Source organism: Sparus aurata, chromosome 12, assembly GCF_900880675.1.
Source record: "Sparus aurata chromosome 12, fSpaAur1.1, whole genome shotgun sequence".
Classification (NCBI taxonomy): domain Eukaryota; kingdom Metazoa; phylum Chordata; class Actinopteri; order Spariformes; family Sparidae; genus Sparus; species Sparus aurata.
Window position 1 is genome coordinate 2,871,344 of NC_044198.1, and position 17,912 is coordinate 2,889,255.

At 41.9% G+C, this 17,912-nt stretch overlaps 1 protein-coding gene across 2 annotated transcripts in view; it reads right to left on the reverse strand.

The window, feature by feature from the left end:
* Nucleotides 1-17,912, reverse strand: part of pam (peptidylglycine alpha-amidating monooxygenase) — a 75,502-nt gene that overhangs the window by 17,505 nt on the left and 40,085 nt on the right. For both annotated transcript variants that reach the window (XM_030435636.1, XM_030435635.1), the window contains 3 exons: nt 7,543-7,672; nt 4,685-4,801; nt 4,475-4,547 (listed from right to left, as the gene is read on the reverse strand). In XM_030435636.1, the coding sequence (XP_030291496.1) occupies nt 4,475-4,547; nt 4,685-4,801; nt 7,543-7,672 (320 nt within the window). The remainder of the gene's footprint in view (nt 1-4,474; nt 4,548-4,684; nt 4,802-7,542; nt 7,673-17,912) is intronic.

Consider the following 17,912-nt stretch of genomic DNA (forward strand, 5'->3'; position numbering starts at 1 on the left):
TCTGCCTTTTATATTGGTTACATATATACATATACACTACTCGCAATAAGTTAGGGATATTGTGAGAGACTCAGTGGATTTCATACATACGGTGTTTGTTTCACTTCAGAGAGTTTTGGGATAGGGAGGCAATTGTATTGGGGTGATAGACACACCTCATTTTGTGTTTTCCACGTAATGGTCTCACTGTGTACAGTGTGCCTTACATATTGGGGCCAATACCAAAAAACTAAAAGACAACCCTTTTCAATGTGGCATCAATTTCAACATTCTGTGGGTATAAAAAGCTGGTATTGTCAGTAAGTCATTCCAAGTTCATCATTCAAACAGCCATGAACACACGACGTCACTTAACGGACGAGCAGCGCCACCTGGCCATAGCGCGCCTTCGGGTCGGTGGCAGGCAGTCAGATGTTGCTCGTGAACTTGGTGTGTCTCAAAGTGTCATCAGCAGACTTGCATCAAGACACAGAACTACTGGCAGAGTTCGTGACAGACCCAGGAGTGGAGCCCCACGAGTGACAGACCGCAACGATGACTAGTACCTAAGGACCTATGCACTCAGACATCGTTATGCAACTGCCACACAGCTGCAGGCCCAGTTACGAGATGTGAGGGGTACTAGGGTTTCCAGACAAACCATTCGAAACCGACTCCACCGCTTTGGCTTGAACGCCAGACGACCGTTGCAGGTGACTCCACTGACACCAAGACACCGCCGTGAACGTTTGCAGTGGGCACAAGACCATGTGACCTGGACAATGCAGCAGTGGTCTACCGTCCTGTTCACAGATGAGTGTCGGGTCACCTTGCACAGAAATGATGTTCGTCAGCGTTGCTGGAGAAGGCGAGGTGAGCGATACGCCGAGGTCAACATGGTCCCCAGGGCTCCCTTTGGGGGAGGAGGTGCAACAGTCTGGGCAGGCATCACCAGTCAGCGCAAAACAGATTTGGTTATTGTAGATGGCTCAGTCACTGCACGTTCTTACCTCAGAGACATCATAGAACCCATCATCATCCCCCAATTCCGCCAGCACACCCCCAACTTTCTGTTCATGGTTGATAATGCTCCACCACATTGTGCCAGAATTGTCACAGCTCGACTTCAGGAAGTCAGAGTGCCTCATATGGTATGGCCAGCAATGTCCCCTGACCTGAACCCCATAGAGCACGTCTGGGACCAGCTGAAGCAGAGACTGGATGATCGTACCCCACCCCCACGTGACCTGGCAGAACTGCGTGTAGCACTTGTGGAGGAGTGGAACGCATTGCCTTAGAACAACATCATGGGGCTAGTGAGGAGCGTGAGACGTCGCTGTCAAGCTGTCATTGCGGCAAATGGTGGAAACACTCGCTACTGACATTGTCAATTTTTGTTATTTGCGGGCTATCCTTGTTATTGTCAACATTTTTGGGGTAATAAATATTAAACTAATGAAAATGGTGTTTCTTCTCATTCATTATTAGTCATATCAAAGGGAACTTTTACTTTTACTTTTCATTCCAAATAGGAAAAGCACTCATGTAAATAACAATATCCCTAACTTATTGTGAGTAGTGTGTGTGTATATATATATATATATATATATATATACACACATACATACATATGGGTCATCATACTGTAATATCTATACTTATGTCATAGGCTACTTAGGGAATTTCCTTTTTTTTCTCTGGTTGTAATGCTCTCACACAGCCATCATGAACTCCCCTGCATGGGCTTGGAATGAAGATTCATCTAATATTGTAAAGAAATACTATTTTTATTATTTGTTTCAAGACAGGAGTTATCTAAGTCACAGTCCTGCATAGGTGAAAAATAATGTACTGTGTTGGACACAGATGCGGATCGGGTCGGACGCCTGGAGAGGCGGGTCGGGTTTTACGATTGCCATTTTCAAGGCGTCACTTATCATCAGTCATTATTAGCGACACAAATGATAAGCATTTACATTTCATATGAGCTCATTCATACGTGCTTGCGCCCTCCCAGAACTCCCATTCCCCACGCTGGCTTACTTTCACTTTTAAAAATTGCGTCCATCCAATTTTCCTTCAGGCGTCGGTATCAATTTATTGTGGGTCGGCTCGGGTACGGAATGTAATTTGTGCTACTGTCGGAAAACGGGTCGGATGCGGTGACCCGTGCAGGACTCTGCTCTAAGTGACCATTTTAATCCTCTAGCTAATTATCAAGCTAAATATCCAACATGCTAGTTAACGTCAAAGCCTGCGGTGGAAGACGACGGTAAAATATTTCCTTTCTCTAACACTGGATTTATTTATGCCTGAATTTTTAAGGTGTGGCGCTTTTGTGATGCCTTCAGAGATGTGGAGAGTGTCACTCCATGGTCCGTATGCGTGATGTGTTTGGCACCCCTGCTGGTCACTTTATTCACTGATTATTCTACTAGCATGCTGGACCTACTAGTGATTCTTTGTCCTCATTAACAAATTAAAAATGGCAGTAATGTCATTACTGTGAGTTTTAAATTGGGGCACAAGATTAAACAGAGGTAAAAGTGAATAGCGGTACACTAGTAGATACAAATGTAGTCAGAACATCTTTCCAAAAGTTGCCTCCGTCATAACTTTTTCAGCACACACCGCCGCAGCCAAAATGGACTACCCTCATTAAAATGAATGGGCTGTCAACGAATATTCTAAATTCGGTTATATATTCAAATCTAAAAAAAAACAAAAAAACGGAGATTCGATTGTGAAAATAAATATTCAACTGTGTAAAAAAACACATCAGCGACTGCTTTGCGAGTGGGCGCACTGTGGGTCAGGGACAGGTCACAGGAGTCGCACTTGCAAGCGTCACTTACTGCTGAAAGTGAGACACGACAAAAACCGTGGCAGATTCAGATGGCAGAGAGAAAAACGTAATGGCAGAAAGTACAGAGCCCAACTCGGCAGCAGAGAGAGTGGTTTGGACTCCAAGCAACCTAAAAAGCCCTGTTTGGAAATACTATATACTATTTTGGTCAGACGGCAAAAATGTGGAGCCTCAAGATAAAGTCGTATGCAAGCTGTGTAAGCTAAAGTTAGCTTACCATACCACCACTAGCAACATGAGGGCACATCTCAAAAATGTGCACCCAAATGAGCATGCCATGATGTCTGGAACTCCAACTAAACAGCCACGTTTTGACTCATATTTTTCACCGCCCGCCACAGGCTCTTCGTCTGCAGCACGACAAGGGGCGTGCATGAAAAAACTTGCTTTGTTCATATGCAAGAGAATGATGCCGATCGGTATCGTTGATGGCACCGATGTACCTTATCCCGAAAATACCTATACAAGTAGTTATGTCTCGTTGTATTAGTTTGTCCCCCTGTTATTGACATAATGGAAATATAGATACCGAATGGTTCGAACCTATGTGGTGTTTTTTAGAGAGAATATTCGAACGTCATTTTGGAGCAATTTTGACTGCCCTAATCTATCTATCTATCTATCTATCTATCTATCTATCTATCTATCTATATCATATAAATATAGATATATCTATATCTATATATGGATATATCTATATATAGATATATATCTATATATATAGAGATATATATATATATATAGATATAGATATAGATATAGATATAGATCTATCTATCTATCTATCTATCTATCTATGTCATCACATATTGGATGTTTTGTTGTGAAATTGAATGACATCTGCTTTGAAGAGTGCACACTGCAGTTACAAAAACGAGCCACTAGAGGGCAGGTACCCCTTATGACTTCTCTTCTTTTGTTTACAGTTAGTTTCCAATCGACTGGTAAAAACAATTTATTGTTACATTTATGCTGTTAATGAATTATTTCAATTTGACAATAAGGCGTGGTCCATCTTTTGAAAAAAATAAATGGCATGAAAACAGTGATCCTAGAAGAGAATAGCTGAACAAATTGCATAGCCGTCAGTGCTAAAAGGAAAAAACTAAAATGAGAGAATCCGAGAATTGATCATGACCTTTTTTTCTGCCACCTTCTTCTCCTGTGTTGTTTTTAGGTATACTCTGAGAAAAAAGGAAATGATCGGGTTGTCTTGAGGCACTATCAATAGTACCAACTGGAAACACTAGGGGGGAGAAATTGTCTGCAGCCATTTCAAGGTTTGGCCTTGCATATTAATTGTCATTTATGAATAACTCATTTACATCCTTAAAATTGTTACAGTCTTATTCTTTTGCATGGCCGTATACATGGACACAAAAGTCAGATTAGATAGCTAACCTTTTCGCTCTCTCTTATATCCAGTGGGTGGCTTCTCACCAAATTTCAAACAGTCAGTAAGACAGTGCTTATATTGTATAAACCATAATTTACTACACTGCAATTTTTTGGGCTAGAATGATGTCAGTAACACTCATTTATATATATCATATCATATCATATATGATAGATATATATATATCATATATATCTATCATATATGTCATCGTTTTGACACATGTAGCTTACCTGATGAAGAGCCACGTCAGTGACCCAGTAATTATTCTCCTTGTCTGTAGTTATTCCATGAGGCAAGTAAAACCTGCAACATCAGAGAAATGCATCATTACAAGACAGTTTTCTCTCTGGTTGGAATACAGGATGTACAACTTAGTTGTATGGGTTCATTCTCAGTACTTCACTTTATAATCTATAAAACTAACACACACTATAACTTACATGTTTCTGCCGGAAGCCTTTAGGATGTAGCCTTTGTCTGGGTCAACAACCAAAATGGTGGACTGCTGAATAGGACCTAGGGACCTCTGCAGGTATCTTGCCTTGCTATTAAAAGAGCTGGGGAAAAAAACAATCAAAGAGCCAATGCTGTTTATAGTTCTACATGGAGAGTGTAATGATTTTTTTCAAACTTATTTCATCTTCTTTTAGAGTATTTTCCCTTAAATCCAACCAGCTGCAATCACAACCAACTGCTAACTGCTCAGTCATCCACAGACCTTCAGCTGTCTGTTAGCTGTAGTCAAAGATAAACCGAAGGAGGTGAACAGTTCACCAATGTAAGTGCACAGGAGGATGCAGTCCCCCACTTTCTGGGAAAAGTATGAGTTGTCCCCCTCAAAATGTAATTGTAAACATAACTAAAGCATACAGCAACATAACAGCTGACCAATAAGGGGTGAATTATGATACTTTTAATCTGCAGAGAGTAGCAGTAGGGGTGGGAAAAATAATCGATTCTTAGATGAATCGCGAATTGGACGTGGATGATTCTGAATCGATTCACAAATGTCAAAAATCTATTTTCTACATGTTAATTGACAACGTAATGTTGACGGAACGCAAGAGGCGGAACTCAGAAGTGCGGAGGTGCAGCGCCCGGACAGTTGACGGCGTGCACACAACAAAAAACATGGGATGGGTCGTGAATGTTTGTACTCACAAACAACTCATGGGTGGAACATCTGAGGCATTTGTTCACGCCGAGTGGCTCGAGAGCAGCGTGGAGACCGTTGTTGGCTGTTAGCTGTTAGCTGTTGGCTGTTGGCTGTTAGCTGTGGCGTTGTGTGTGCAGCGTCCAGGTTAACTTGCGACACCTGTAACTAACTATTGGGTATTTTTGTCATTCCGCCGTCGATGTGAAAACTGTACACTGTCAAACAGTCCGCACAGTATGTTGAAATCCAGCCCGAACTCAGCGTGAGGTCAGTCAGCTGTGGCAAAGTGTGGGATGTCCAGATCAACCTGTGATACAAACACCTGTATCGACCGTCGACCAGCTGCAGCTGTATTAATGTACTACATGTATGCTGCTACAGGAACACTTTTCTTTTACCTTTTGGTTCTTTGCAAAGCTGGATGTTTGCTGGCAAATGTAACCTTCCAGTTGAATTGCTACATTTCTTTCATGTGTTTTATTAATTAAATATATTGGAAGTAAATTAAGTATGGATCATTACAAATACTTTGCTTTTAAAGTACCAAGTAGTCACACAGTGAGAAAAAAGTAGGAAGTGATTAGCAAACTCAGATTTTATTTTTTAAAATTGTGCATGGAAATGTACATAAAAAACTTGCTGCATCGAGATGCATCGAGAATCGATTTAGAATTGAATCATTGACCTCTGAATTGGAATCGAATCGAATCGTGAGGTGCCAAGAGATTCCCACCCCTAAGTAGCAGGTCATCTGTTTAGTAGCTCTGATAGTGTGATGTTAAGAGTAACATCTTACTATCAGTCATTTTCTGAAAGATTAGTAGCCATTGTTAGTGAGCAAATATGTAGATACTGTGGCAACACGTTCTCAATTCCAACATGTCAAATTCAGCAGCTTAGTCAGTGGTTCTAAAGGTCAAACTATGATTCTCTTCCTACCTCTCTAGTAGGAATATGAATCTTTGGCAAGCTCATGATTTGATTTTGATTTTTGGGTTTCCAATTTTGAAATCTTTTTTCGATTAAAATGATTCTCAACTCAAAATCACTTATCGACTGAATGAATAACAAAAAGGGCCCTATTTTTAGTCTTTTGCTGCTTTATTATGTGCTGAAACAATTTATTGGTGTCCTTAATCTGCTGAAGTAATATATGAAACACAACTTGAAATTAAGATAAATGATCTGCAGCCTTTTTTTTTTATCTAAAAAGCTATCAGCATTAATTAATTAATTCTAAAGCATGCATGCCTGCATGTGGATAACATATATATATGATAGATATGTCTTGGGTGTGCGCGCTTGTAAACTGTTTTTACTTCTGCCTTTTTCATTCTGTCAACAAACTACTAATTAACACTAAAGGTTTTTGACAACTGTGAATGGGTTCTGAATCGTGAGAGATAAGAATTAACATGTGAAGGACTCTGCAGTCAAGTTAGCAATAATATGCAAGGTCTGGTTGGACTTAGACTACAAAAATACTTGCTGACTATCAGTTCACATTATGACCCATTCTGCCATTTGCATAGTTAACATTATCAAATGGTTTCTGTTTGGTTAGGTTTAGGAACTAAAACTACTTGGTGAGGTCGAAGAAAAGATCATGCTTTTGGTTGAAATAACTATGTTCAGTCCTGTACCTCACATTTTGTTGGTGACTTCAGTATGTCACTTAAGTTACGTCATTTAAGTGCGATAACAAAGCTTTCTTGACTCTTTCTCATACTGGGATTATGAACTGTGGTCTTTGGAGGGAAGGTCCAGTGAACATCCCTTCCAAACAATACTGCCCACCTTCCAACTCAGACTCTTCCATCTCTCTAGCTCCTGCAGTAGAGGGGCACTTCAACCAGTGATGCTAGAGGGATACCTACAGTGTCAAACTTAGAAGTTTAGGGCCACTGACTAGGTTGCTGGATTTGACACCTTGGTAGTCAGAATGGGCTGACTGTGGCCCACCATTGGCAACGGGCCTAAAGATAAGGAAATGTGCACTGTCTGCAGAATTATTTGTAATTTGATGGACAGCTGAATGAAGTGGTGGGATTGAGCACTCCATATGTACACATTTCATCATACATTAAAACATCATAGTGACATTTTTTGATGAATGACATATCATGAGTGAAAGTGACTTACTCTGCCCCCCAGTGGTGGTCACCTCTGTGGAAAATGACCAAGTTAGAATCTGTGTCCAGCGCAAGTCCAGAGACTTGACCCAGCTGCAGAGAACTCTGTGGCCAAGTTGAGACTTGTTCCAAATGGAAGTCTACAACACAGACAAATACACACACGCACACAGACACAGACACACACACACACACACACACACACACACACACACACACACACACCAAGATCCATGCATTATTCCTTCAGAAATTAATGAAAATGCAGAAGAAAATGCAAAATCTTGCAATGAAAATTCTTGGATCCGTCCCTTTATCCAGATCTGGACCAAAAGTTAATATAGTCTATTTGGATACTTTCATGTTTTTAGGGATTCAGGGATTTTTCGAAAGACATCATACAGAATAATCAAATCATGCTCTAAAAATTTTAAAGATAGTGAAAAAAATCCATAAAACTACCAAGGAAGACCAGTGGAAGATTTGAGATTGAACCTGGACCTCAATTTGATCTCAACTCAAAGAGTTGAAAGGGAGCCGGAGGGTACACATGTAATAATGTAGTACTGATTAGTGATTGAGCGATACATCGGCCAATTTTTGCCTTTTTTTTACGTGTATCGACATCGGCCGATGCGGGCTGCTGCGTTCACCAATCCGGCATTATTTACAGACAGGCGTCCACAGGCAGCTCCGTGTTGCTGGAGACGCTGCATTGCACGTGCAGACCATGCATAGCCCCTCCCCCACTAGGAGAGTGCTGGAAGCCTGCTGTTCAACACAACAGTAAGTTTTAAACTTTCAAAGCATCTTTTAACTGTTTAACTTAGCTGGAATATTGCCAACTTTGAATGAGAAAACATGATGCCATGCTCGATATGTTTTGCTAGAAACTATCCCCACTAACTTGTGGAATGCCTCGTCTATAAAACTGCTTGCCATTGTGGCTATATGTATTCATACGAACACTGGTCATAGGATTAAGTAATGCAGTTTTATTTAGCGTGTGTGTTTCTCTCTCCCTCTCTAGCATGGAGCTGCCATCGCGGTGATATCGTAGCTTTAATGATGAGAGATAAGTTTTATGATGATTGGATTTGTATGGCGCTTTTCTAGGTACTCTAAGTGCCTGACAGGGTTCCAGGTTCCATTCATTCACACACAGTCATACTGGTGGTGGTGAACTACGATAGTAGCCACAGCTGCCCTGGGGCAGACTGACGGGAGCGTGGCTGCACATTCAGCGCCAACGGCCCCGACCACATCCACAAACATACAGCAGTCAGACACATTCACACGAGGTAAGGTGGGTGAAGTGTCTTGCCCAAGGACACAACGACCATGACCCAATTCGGGGATCAAACCGCCGACCCTCCGAACATAGGCCGACCCGCTCTACCAACTGAGCCACGGTCGCACCTAGTTGAATATAAATTCGTGTTAACGTTCATCATGTACCAGACAAGTGCACCGTGATGGTCTTACTAGTGTTTAGAGCCGTTTGCACACGTTAGCATTAGCAATCCAGTTCAATGGTGGTTAAGTTTCTCAGTCAGCATCAGCTACCAAACAGAAGTCTGTGTGTGTGTGTGTGCGTCTCACTCAGTGGGACACACGCATCACAGCGATATATGAGAGTGCTGCGCCGACTGAAGGAGAACTTTTAAAACTTTGAGAAACATTTTTATACTTGGTTGAATATTTACTCCTGTTAACGTTGATGCAATTTAGAACAGAAACTTGAACAGTTTGTTGCTTAATGCGCATCTGACATCACGTTATTTTCCTCTGCTAATTTATGTTCTGGGGTTGCCATTCTGGCAGCTTCTTTTACATTTTCGTTTAGACCTACTAGTGTGTTGTCTTTGCATATTAGGTGGCATAGTAGCCTAAGACATGCTCATTTTATTTTATGTAGAAAAATTGAAACCATGGCAGTCTTAAATTACAAATCAAGCACTTTATTTCAATGGCTACTTATTTATTGTTTTCTTAAATTATTTAAATGTGTTGACAAAAGACATTTTGTGATGACCTGATTATATCTGTCTTATAATATGTCAGCAAGCAATGCATCATCAAGTCTGCGCTGTAGATGTGGAAACCTTTTACCCTTACACAGTTAACCATATGCACCCATCCATATGATGCACACATAATGTGGGTGATATGAATGTAAGATGATTGCACAAGATTGACACTGATCTGTGTTTTTGTTTATTCTTTTTAAAGAAATGGCAGAGCAGAAAACCAATCCAGTGTGGCAGCATTTCACAGAGCCTACTCCTGGAAAGGCTCGTTCTACCTCACCTGTTTTTAACATTTGTTAAAGGGATATTCCGGTGTAAATTTAATCCATGGTCTAACACACCGTGAAACTGTGTTAGACTCCCTCTCAAGAGATCAAGTTAGCAGACCACTAATTTACGGAGTTTTATCAACCTCAGAAACGACCGCACGACAACAATACATTGTAGTAAATGGGTCCAAATATAAACCGCCACCAAAAAGCCACAAATAATGCTCAGAACAACGCCAAACTTCAGCAACAGTACAAATAGGGTCTCAGCACATAGTCCGAGGCATCTAACCTCCGCTATCTTAGCTGGATTTCTACTGAAAAGCTGACTAAATTTACCACTCTTCTGCAGCAGCTTCCTGTTGACGGGAAGTCCTGACGACTTGATTACCGAGTGCAGTAGAGTTCCGCGGCTCATCTCTCTATCTCTCTATAAAAGCAAGGAATCTCTGTCTGTGTGTGTGTGTGTGTGTGTATTCCTCAAATATCTCTGCGGATCAGGATCAGACTGACCTGAGAGTTTTAACATGGCTGCTGCGTGGTTCAAGGATGTGCGACTTTGCATTTGTTTGGACTGCAATGATACCGTTAATACATTATTTCAAAAATGCTTTACAAATTCCACGAGCATTGTCCACCGGAGCCACCACAGTCACGTGTGCACCAGAGCCAATCACTGCACACCTTAGCCATGTGCGCACCAGAGCCAATCACTGCAGAGCCCACCTTAAGAAACAAGCGATTTATACCTGCAGCGGCGCGAGCTGAACCGGGATTTTGCCGGCGGTTCGGTCCCGTTCTGTTCTGTGCATCTAAACTGACTGTTGTGGATTGATGAGACTAAACGAGTCCGGACCGAGTCTGTTCGGGTCTGAGGAGATCCGGCAATGCGCGGACAACAAAGTGGAATCGGAATCTGTGGATATTCGTGTGTAGCTAGCTGCTAGCCGCTAGCAGCTAGCTACACAGCCCACCTCCCAAGTCGACGGACCGGACTCACCGGCACGTCCAAAACCGGACTTAGGGTAAATAATATCCACCATGCTTTTTCGCGAACATTGCCGTCACGTTTGCTTTGTGTCTGGTGCAGGGAGAAATGGTAAAAACGGGCTTTTGTCACAAAAGTGTCCAAGCAGCAAGTTTGGTTGTTGAGGAACAGGAAGCTGTGAGAGGGACGGAGGCGGATGAAAGACAGGCAACGACGGTCGATGTTATAGACAGCGATATTGAGAGTTGAGAGATTTGTGACATTTAGCATGTTTGGAGTGTATAGTTAGTGTGTTATGTAGTGTTTGGTGTAGTGTGTTTAGTGTGTAGTGGAGTCGTTTTTTTTTGTTTAATGAGTCAAAACAATGAGGGGACTGCTGAATGTGGAGCAGGCAGTGCAGCTCTTCATTCAGCTGGAAGGAGCTCAGGCAGACCTGAGCACTGCCTGCATTTAAATGTAAATAGTTACATGTAACTTTGTAAATTTTTTAAATGTATGCACATATTTAGCAAACAACAATTTATATTTGCATTATAAGTAATAAAAAATGGTTTGTTAAATATATTTGTGGTTTTCACAGTAAAAAAAAATTTACTTTTTCTACTCGGATTTTATGGTTTTTTTGTGATTTTAGGTCCATTGTGTTAATACAGTATGTCAAAATAAAAAAAGAACTGTACAGTCACACATGTGAGGTTGTGCTGAAAATAATGACGCCAAGTAAATAGTTTTTAGGGTGAAATATAATGGCAAAATAAAAAATAGTAAAAAACGGCCAATTATACCCTGGAATATCGGATTTCACAACAAACCTAAATATCCCTGACGTCCCACCTTCAAACACAGCCTCATTTGGCCATCCATGAAAAAGCTACTTAACCTCCCACTTTCCTATTATATATACTAGTGCAGTGCCCGTAAGAAAAATTTATTCCTATAGAAAAGTGGGAGGTTAAGTAGCTTTTTCATACCCTCTATGAACAGTTTCAATCTGGTTTCCGTCCTCATCACAGCACCGAAACAGCTCTGGCAAAGATCACCAACGACCTTCTCTTGGCAGCAGATTCCGGACATCTCACCTTACTCATCCTCCTTGACCTTACTGCAGCTTTCGACACAATCTCCAATAGCATCCTCCTTAACCGCCTAATCTCTATTGGACTAAATCACACCACTCTCTCCTGGTTCACCTCCTACCTCTCTGGTCGCACACAATTGGTACAGCTGAAGAACTACAAATCCCATCCTTCCCCAGTCAATAGTGGCGTGCCGCAGGGTTCTGTCCTTGGTCCTCTTCTTTTTATCATCTACCTACTCCCTCTCGGTAATATCTTAAGGAATCATGGACTCAATTTTCATTGCTATGCAGACGACACCCAGCTCTATCTCTCCTGCAAACCCGGTTCTTCACTTCCTCCACCCTCCCTCCTTGACTGTCTGCAAGATGTCAAAACCTGGTTTTCACTCAATTTTCTCAAACTCAACGGAAATAAAACAGAATTCCTTCTGGTTGGCACAAAATCCACACTGTCCAAATCTAACACTAGTTTCTCACTTCACATTGACAACACTGCTGTTTATCCCTCCCCTCAGGTCAAAAGTCTGGGTGTCATCCTGAACAGCACCCTCTCCTTTACTGCCCACATTAATAACATCACCCGGTCTGCATACTTTCATCTTCGCAATATCAATCGCCTTCGTCCATCACTCTCCCTTAATAGCACTTCTATACTGGTTAACGCCCTTGTCACATCCCGCCTTGATTACTGCAATGCTCTTCTACATGGTCTACCACAGAAATCCCTCAATAAACTCCAGTTGGTCCAAAATTCGTCTGCATGTGTCATTTCCAGAACGCCATCCACACAGCACATCACTCCTGTCCTCAAACAGCTTCACTGGCTTCCGGTCCTTCTCCGCATCGACTATAAGATTCTCCTTCTCACATTTAAGGCCCTCCATAACATTGCACCTCCATACCTCACCGAACTCCTTCAAACATACCTTCCCGTACACTCAGGACCTCCTCTGCTTCGCTCCTCTTCACCCCTTCTGCACATTTATCAACAATGGGACTAAGACCTTTTAGCTGCTCTGCCCCTTGGCTTTGGAACACACTCCCTCAGGACAACCGGTCCTTAACAACACTGTCAACCTTCAAGTCACATCTCAAAACACACCTGTTCAGACTGGCCTTCCCCTCATAATATAGGCAATCTGATTTTATTGTTGCTGTTTTCTCTTACCATTTTGTATTGAATTGTTTCACTATTTGCATTCTAATTGTTTTAATTGTTTTTATTATTGTTGTTGTTTTGTAATTGTTTATTTTTGTAAGGTGACCTTGAGAGTCCTGAAAGGCGCCTATAAATAAAATGCATTATTATTATTATCATTATTATTATTATTATTATTATTATTATTATTATTATTATTATTAGATTCCGATTCCACTTTGTTGTCCGCGCATCTCCGGATCTCCTCAGACCCGAACAGACTCGGGTCGGACTCTTTTAGTCTCATTAATACACAACAGTCAGTTTAGATGCAACGAACAGAACGGGACCGAACCACCGGCAAAATCCCGGTCCAGCTCGCGCCGCTGCAGGTATAACTGCTTGTTTCTTAAGGTGGGGGGTCACGGTGGGCTCTGCAGTGATTGGCTCTGGTGCGCACGTGACTGTGGTGGCTCCGGTGGACAATGCTCACGAATTTGTAAAGCATCTAAATCAGCAAAAAATCCATATCGGTTGATCCCTAGTACTGACTCCTGAGTAGTCATGAGTCAAAGCGTCAACATGTTGGCGGCTGTCTTAGCTGGTGTGATCCAATCACAAGAAGATTTTATTCCTATTTCCATATAGTAAAGTTACTATATAGTTATTGCTATTTTAGCCAAGTTAACTTGTTGTCTACAACCATGATACATACAAACCAGTGGCTGTGTTGTTGACATGACTCAAGAGCGTTTGCCTCTGAATGTGTGGCAGGTCTGATCTAAAACCAAGCTCTTACATCCATGGACAATCATTGTCACGTAGTTTACAGTTGCCCTATCAAATGAAGTGCCTAGACCAAACAGTCACCAATGTCAACAACTGAGCAATGTGCCTGACCACACCTTATTTAAGACCTGTGCAAGTACAGAACTAGGGTGCAGAGTATGAAAATGACAACTGGCAGATTTAATGCATGGTCACAGTGTCACGTGCACGCGCACGAGTGTTCGAATTAATACCCATGAGCGATGCAATACACATTTCTGCCACTGGTTTCCTGCTATTCATGTGGCAGTAATGTGCCAAAATATACAGAAATGAACAGAACTTTGTTTCATAAAAGACAATTCTGTCTTTAAATAGCACGAAACAGACTGTGCCTATGACTTTAAACCAGGTCTTTGCTGGTCTATGGTGCTGTTGCTTTTTGCTGCCTCAAGATAGCCAGACCACACGTCACTGTAAGACAAACACGTCCAGGGGTGCAAAGGTGGGTGTGCACTTGTTATTAACGCAACAGGGCTAATACATGCGCTCACACAGGCTGGTTCACACCGGTCATACACTCAGATTTTATGATTTGAGAGGCTGCTTTCACTTATTTTAAACATTTAAATGAACACAGTAATGTCACTGTAACAAATATCAGCATTTAATCGACACAATTAAAATCTGTAGTTATAAACTCTCCAAAGGAAATGAGTCAGGAGTTTTAATAAATCAAAAAAGTTAATCAGCTGTTCCTTTTGCAAAAATGTGCACTTTAATGTGCAGATATCCATATCGTTTCTACTGCTGGAGGACATCAGTGGCGTCAAGGAGGGGCTTGGGGTGCTGCAGCTACTCCCAGCACAGCCACAGCACCCCCAAGAAAATGTCTGTGGTTTATTTATAATTTTTTTATGTGTGAATACCATGATTCAAAAATGGAACTTTTGACCTTACTTCTACTTCCTGTTAGCCAAAGAGTGCAATTGTTTTGGTAGCTAGCATTAGCTTAATCAGTATATCTTTTATAATGGATTATTTTTTTACTCTCTAAATGTCCATGTATGCGGATTTAATCAAAACCTGGAAATGGGAATGATTGTGAACTAAACAGGGCTAATACAGCAGACGTTAAAAGGCCTCATTAAGGTTTAGACACACCGCTAACCTAAAAAGCTGCTGGAGGATGGGGAAGAGAACGGGGGTCTGCCTGCGACCACAGCTTCTACAGCTGAGGATGCTAGCATTGCTGCAGATGATATAAGCAATCATCCCCAATGAGGGCCAGCTCTTCAGAAATACCCCGCATGGACATTTGGGAATGAGCCGAGACGTGGTTGGATCAGTATATATGGCTGGAATACTACTTTTCAGACAGAAATCCGAAAGCAAATACTGTGTGCAAATACAGGAATTGAAAGACAAACTTCACTATGAGAGAGAAGGCAGGCCCAAACAGCACGACATCTGGAGGATTTTATTTTGTAGACCATGTTAGGAAGAGCAAGCTTAGACAGCATGGATGACCTGAAAACGCAGGTTAAAGACAGACTGTGAATGGAAATGAAACCAGTTTCTCAGAGGTGTGCTAGCCCTAAGCCCCAAACACATATTGTCTAGACAAACACTGCATACTGCTCATGGTCCATAATTATGGAATAGGTGAGGAAAACTTGTCTGCAGAGCTGCACCAAGCTTGCCAGCTATTGCAAAGAAAAGAAGAACAGGACACATTATCACCGGCACTAAAGAGTTCCTATCCTTCGTGAAGCCATACAGACATGTATTTACAGACTTGTACAAACTAATATGCAAGTCTCTGACACTTCAGAGCCGTCAAATCAGTATGCTGTGACCACAGTTTTTCTTGTCTGCCTTGTTGAAAAACTACTTGAACCAGCTACCTGGCACTGTTTGCTAACACTGAGTGAACAAGGGCCCTCGACAGCAACAAAATACTTGCTGCCTTCACAATCAATCACAACTGATATAATGTTTTGTTATGAAGTCTAATGGTAAGTGCATGATTGTTTTTTCTTTGTGCTTATAAATGTAATGAATATATACAGACCCTTTCCAAAAAATTAGAATATCATGGAAAAGTATATTTATTTCCATAATTCCATTCAAAAAGTTAAACTTTCATAGATTATAGATTCAGGGCCCCCAGTTTAAACAATTTCAAGTATTTTTTTGTTTACTTTTACTTAATTTGGGCTTCTAGCTCATTAAACCCACGAAAACAGGAATTTAAAAAATTAGAATGCTGTGAAGAAATCAGCCCAAATTTTGCAGGGCATGAATGTTTTAAACTGAGTGTCACACACTAATCATCTACTAAACTCAAAGCACCTGCACAGGTTTCCCCAGGTGTCATTAAATTGCCTCACTTTGGTTCAATTGTCTCAGTTCGGTTCAATATGGGGAAGACTGCAGACTTGGCAACTGGCCAGAAGACCATCATTGATACCCTCCATAGGATGGGTAAGCCACAAAAGTTCATAGCTAAGGAGGCTGGCTGTTCACAGAGTGCTGTGTCCAAGCATATCAATGGAAAGTCTAGTGGAAGGGCAAAATGTGGCAGGAGAAGATGCACCAGCAGAAGAGATGACCGTGGGCTTCAGCGGATTATCAAACAGAGAAGATTCAAGAATCTGGCAGAGATCCAGAAAGAGTGGAATGAGGCGGGAGTCACAGCTTCAAAAACCACCACATTCAGACGCATCCGGGAGATGGGCTACAACTGTCGGGTTCCTTGGGTCAAGCCACTTCTGAGCCTGAGCCAACGTAGGAAGCGTCTCAACTGGGCCAAGGAGAAGAAGGACTGGACTGTTGGCCAGTGGTCCAAGGTCCTCTTTTCCAATGAAAGTAAAGTGTGCCTTTCATTCGGGAATCAAGGTCCAAGGGTTTGGAGGAAGACGGGTGAGGAACAGAACCCAAGCTGCTTGAGGTCCAGTGTGAAATATCCACAGTCAGTCATGATTTGGGGTGCAATGTCCGGTGCAGGTGTTGGTAAACTCTGCTTTCTTAAATCCAAGGTCACCGCAACAGTCTACCAGAATCTTTTAGAGGACTTCATGATTCCTTCTGCTAAGGATCTGTATGGAGATGCAGATTTCATCTTCCAGCAGGACCTGGCCCCTGCCCATACCTCCAGAAGCACCAAAACCTGGTTTGATGCCCATGCCATCACAGTGCTTGACTGGCCAGCCAACTTGCTGGACCTAAACCCCATTGAGAATCTATTGGGTATTATCAAAAGGAAAATGAGGGGCACCAGACCCAAAAACAAAGAAGAGCTGACAGCAAGCATCAAGGAAATCTGGGGGCTTCCATAACTCCCAGGCAATGCCACAGGCTGATTGCCTCAATGCCACGGCGCATCGAGGCAGTGATTAAGGCAAAGGGATTCCAAACCTAGTATTGAAGATTGACATATCGTTTTGAAAGTACCATATTTTGATTGATTTGATGTGATCCTAATTTCTTTCTTTTTTTTCTGCAAAAACTGAGATGTAAATGGTGATATCTTCACAGCATTCTAATTTTTTGAATTCCTGTTTTCATGGGTTTTATGAGCTGGAAGCCCAAATTATGTACAAATAAACAAATAAATACTTGAAATCGTTTAAATTGTGGGCCCTGAATCTGTAATCTATGAAAGTTTAACTTTTTGAATGGAATTATCTCTCTATAAAAGCAAGGAATCTCTGTGTGTGTGTGTGTGTGTGTGTGTGTGCCTCAAATATCTCTGCGAATCAGGATCAGACTGACCTGAGAGTTTTAACATGGCTGCTGCGTGGTTCAAGGGTGTGCAACTTCGCATTTGTTTGGACTGCAATGATACCGTTAATAAATTATTTCATAAATGCTTTACAAATTCCACGAGCATTGTCCACCGGAGCCACTACAGTCACGTGCGCACCAGAGCCAATCACTGCAGAGCCCACCGCGACCCCCCACCTTAAGAAACAAGCAGATTTATACCTGCAGCGGCGCGAGCTGGACCGGGATTTTGCCGGCGGTTCGGTCCCGTTCTGTTCTGTGCATCTAAACTGACTGTTGTGTATTACTGAGACTAAAAGAGTCCGGACCGAGAGTGTTCG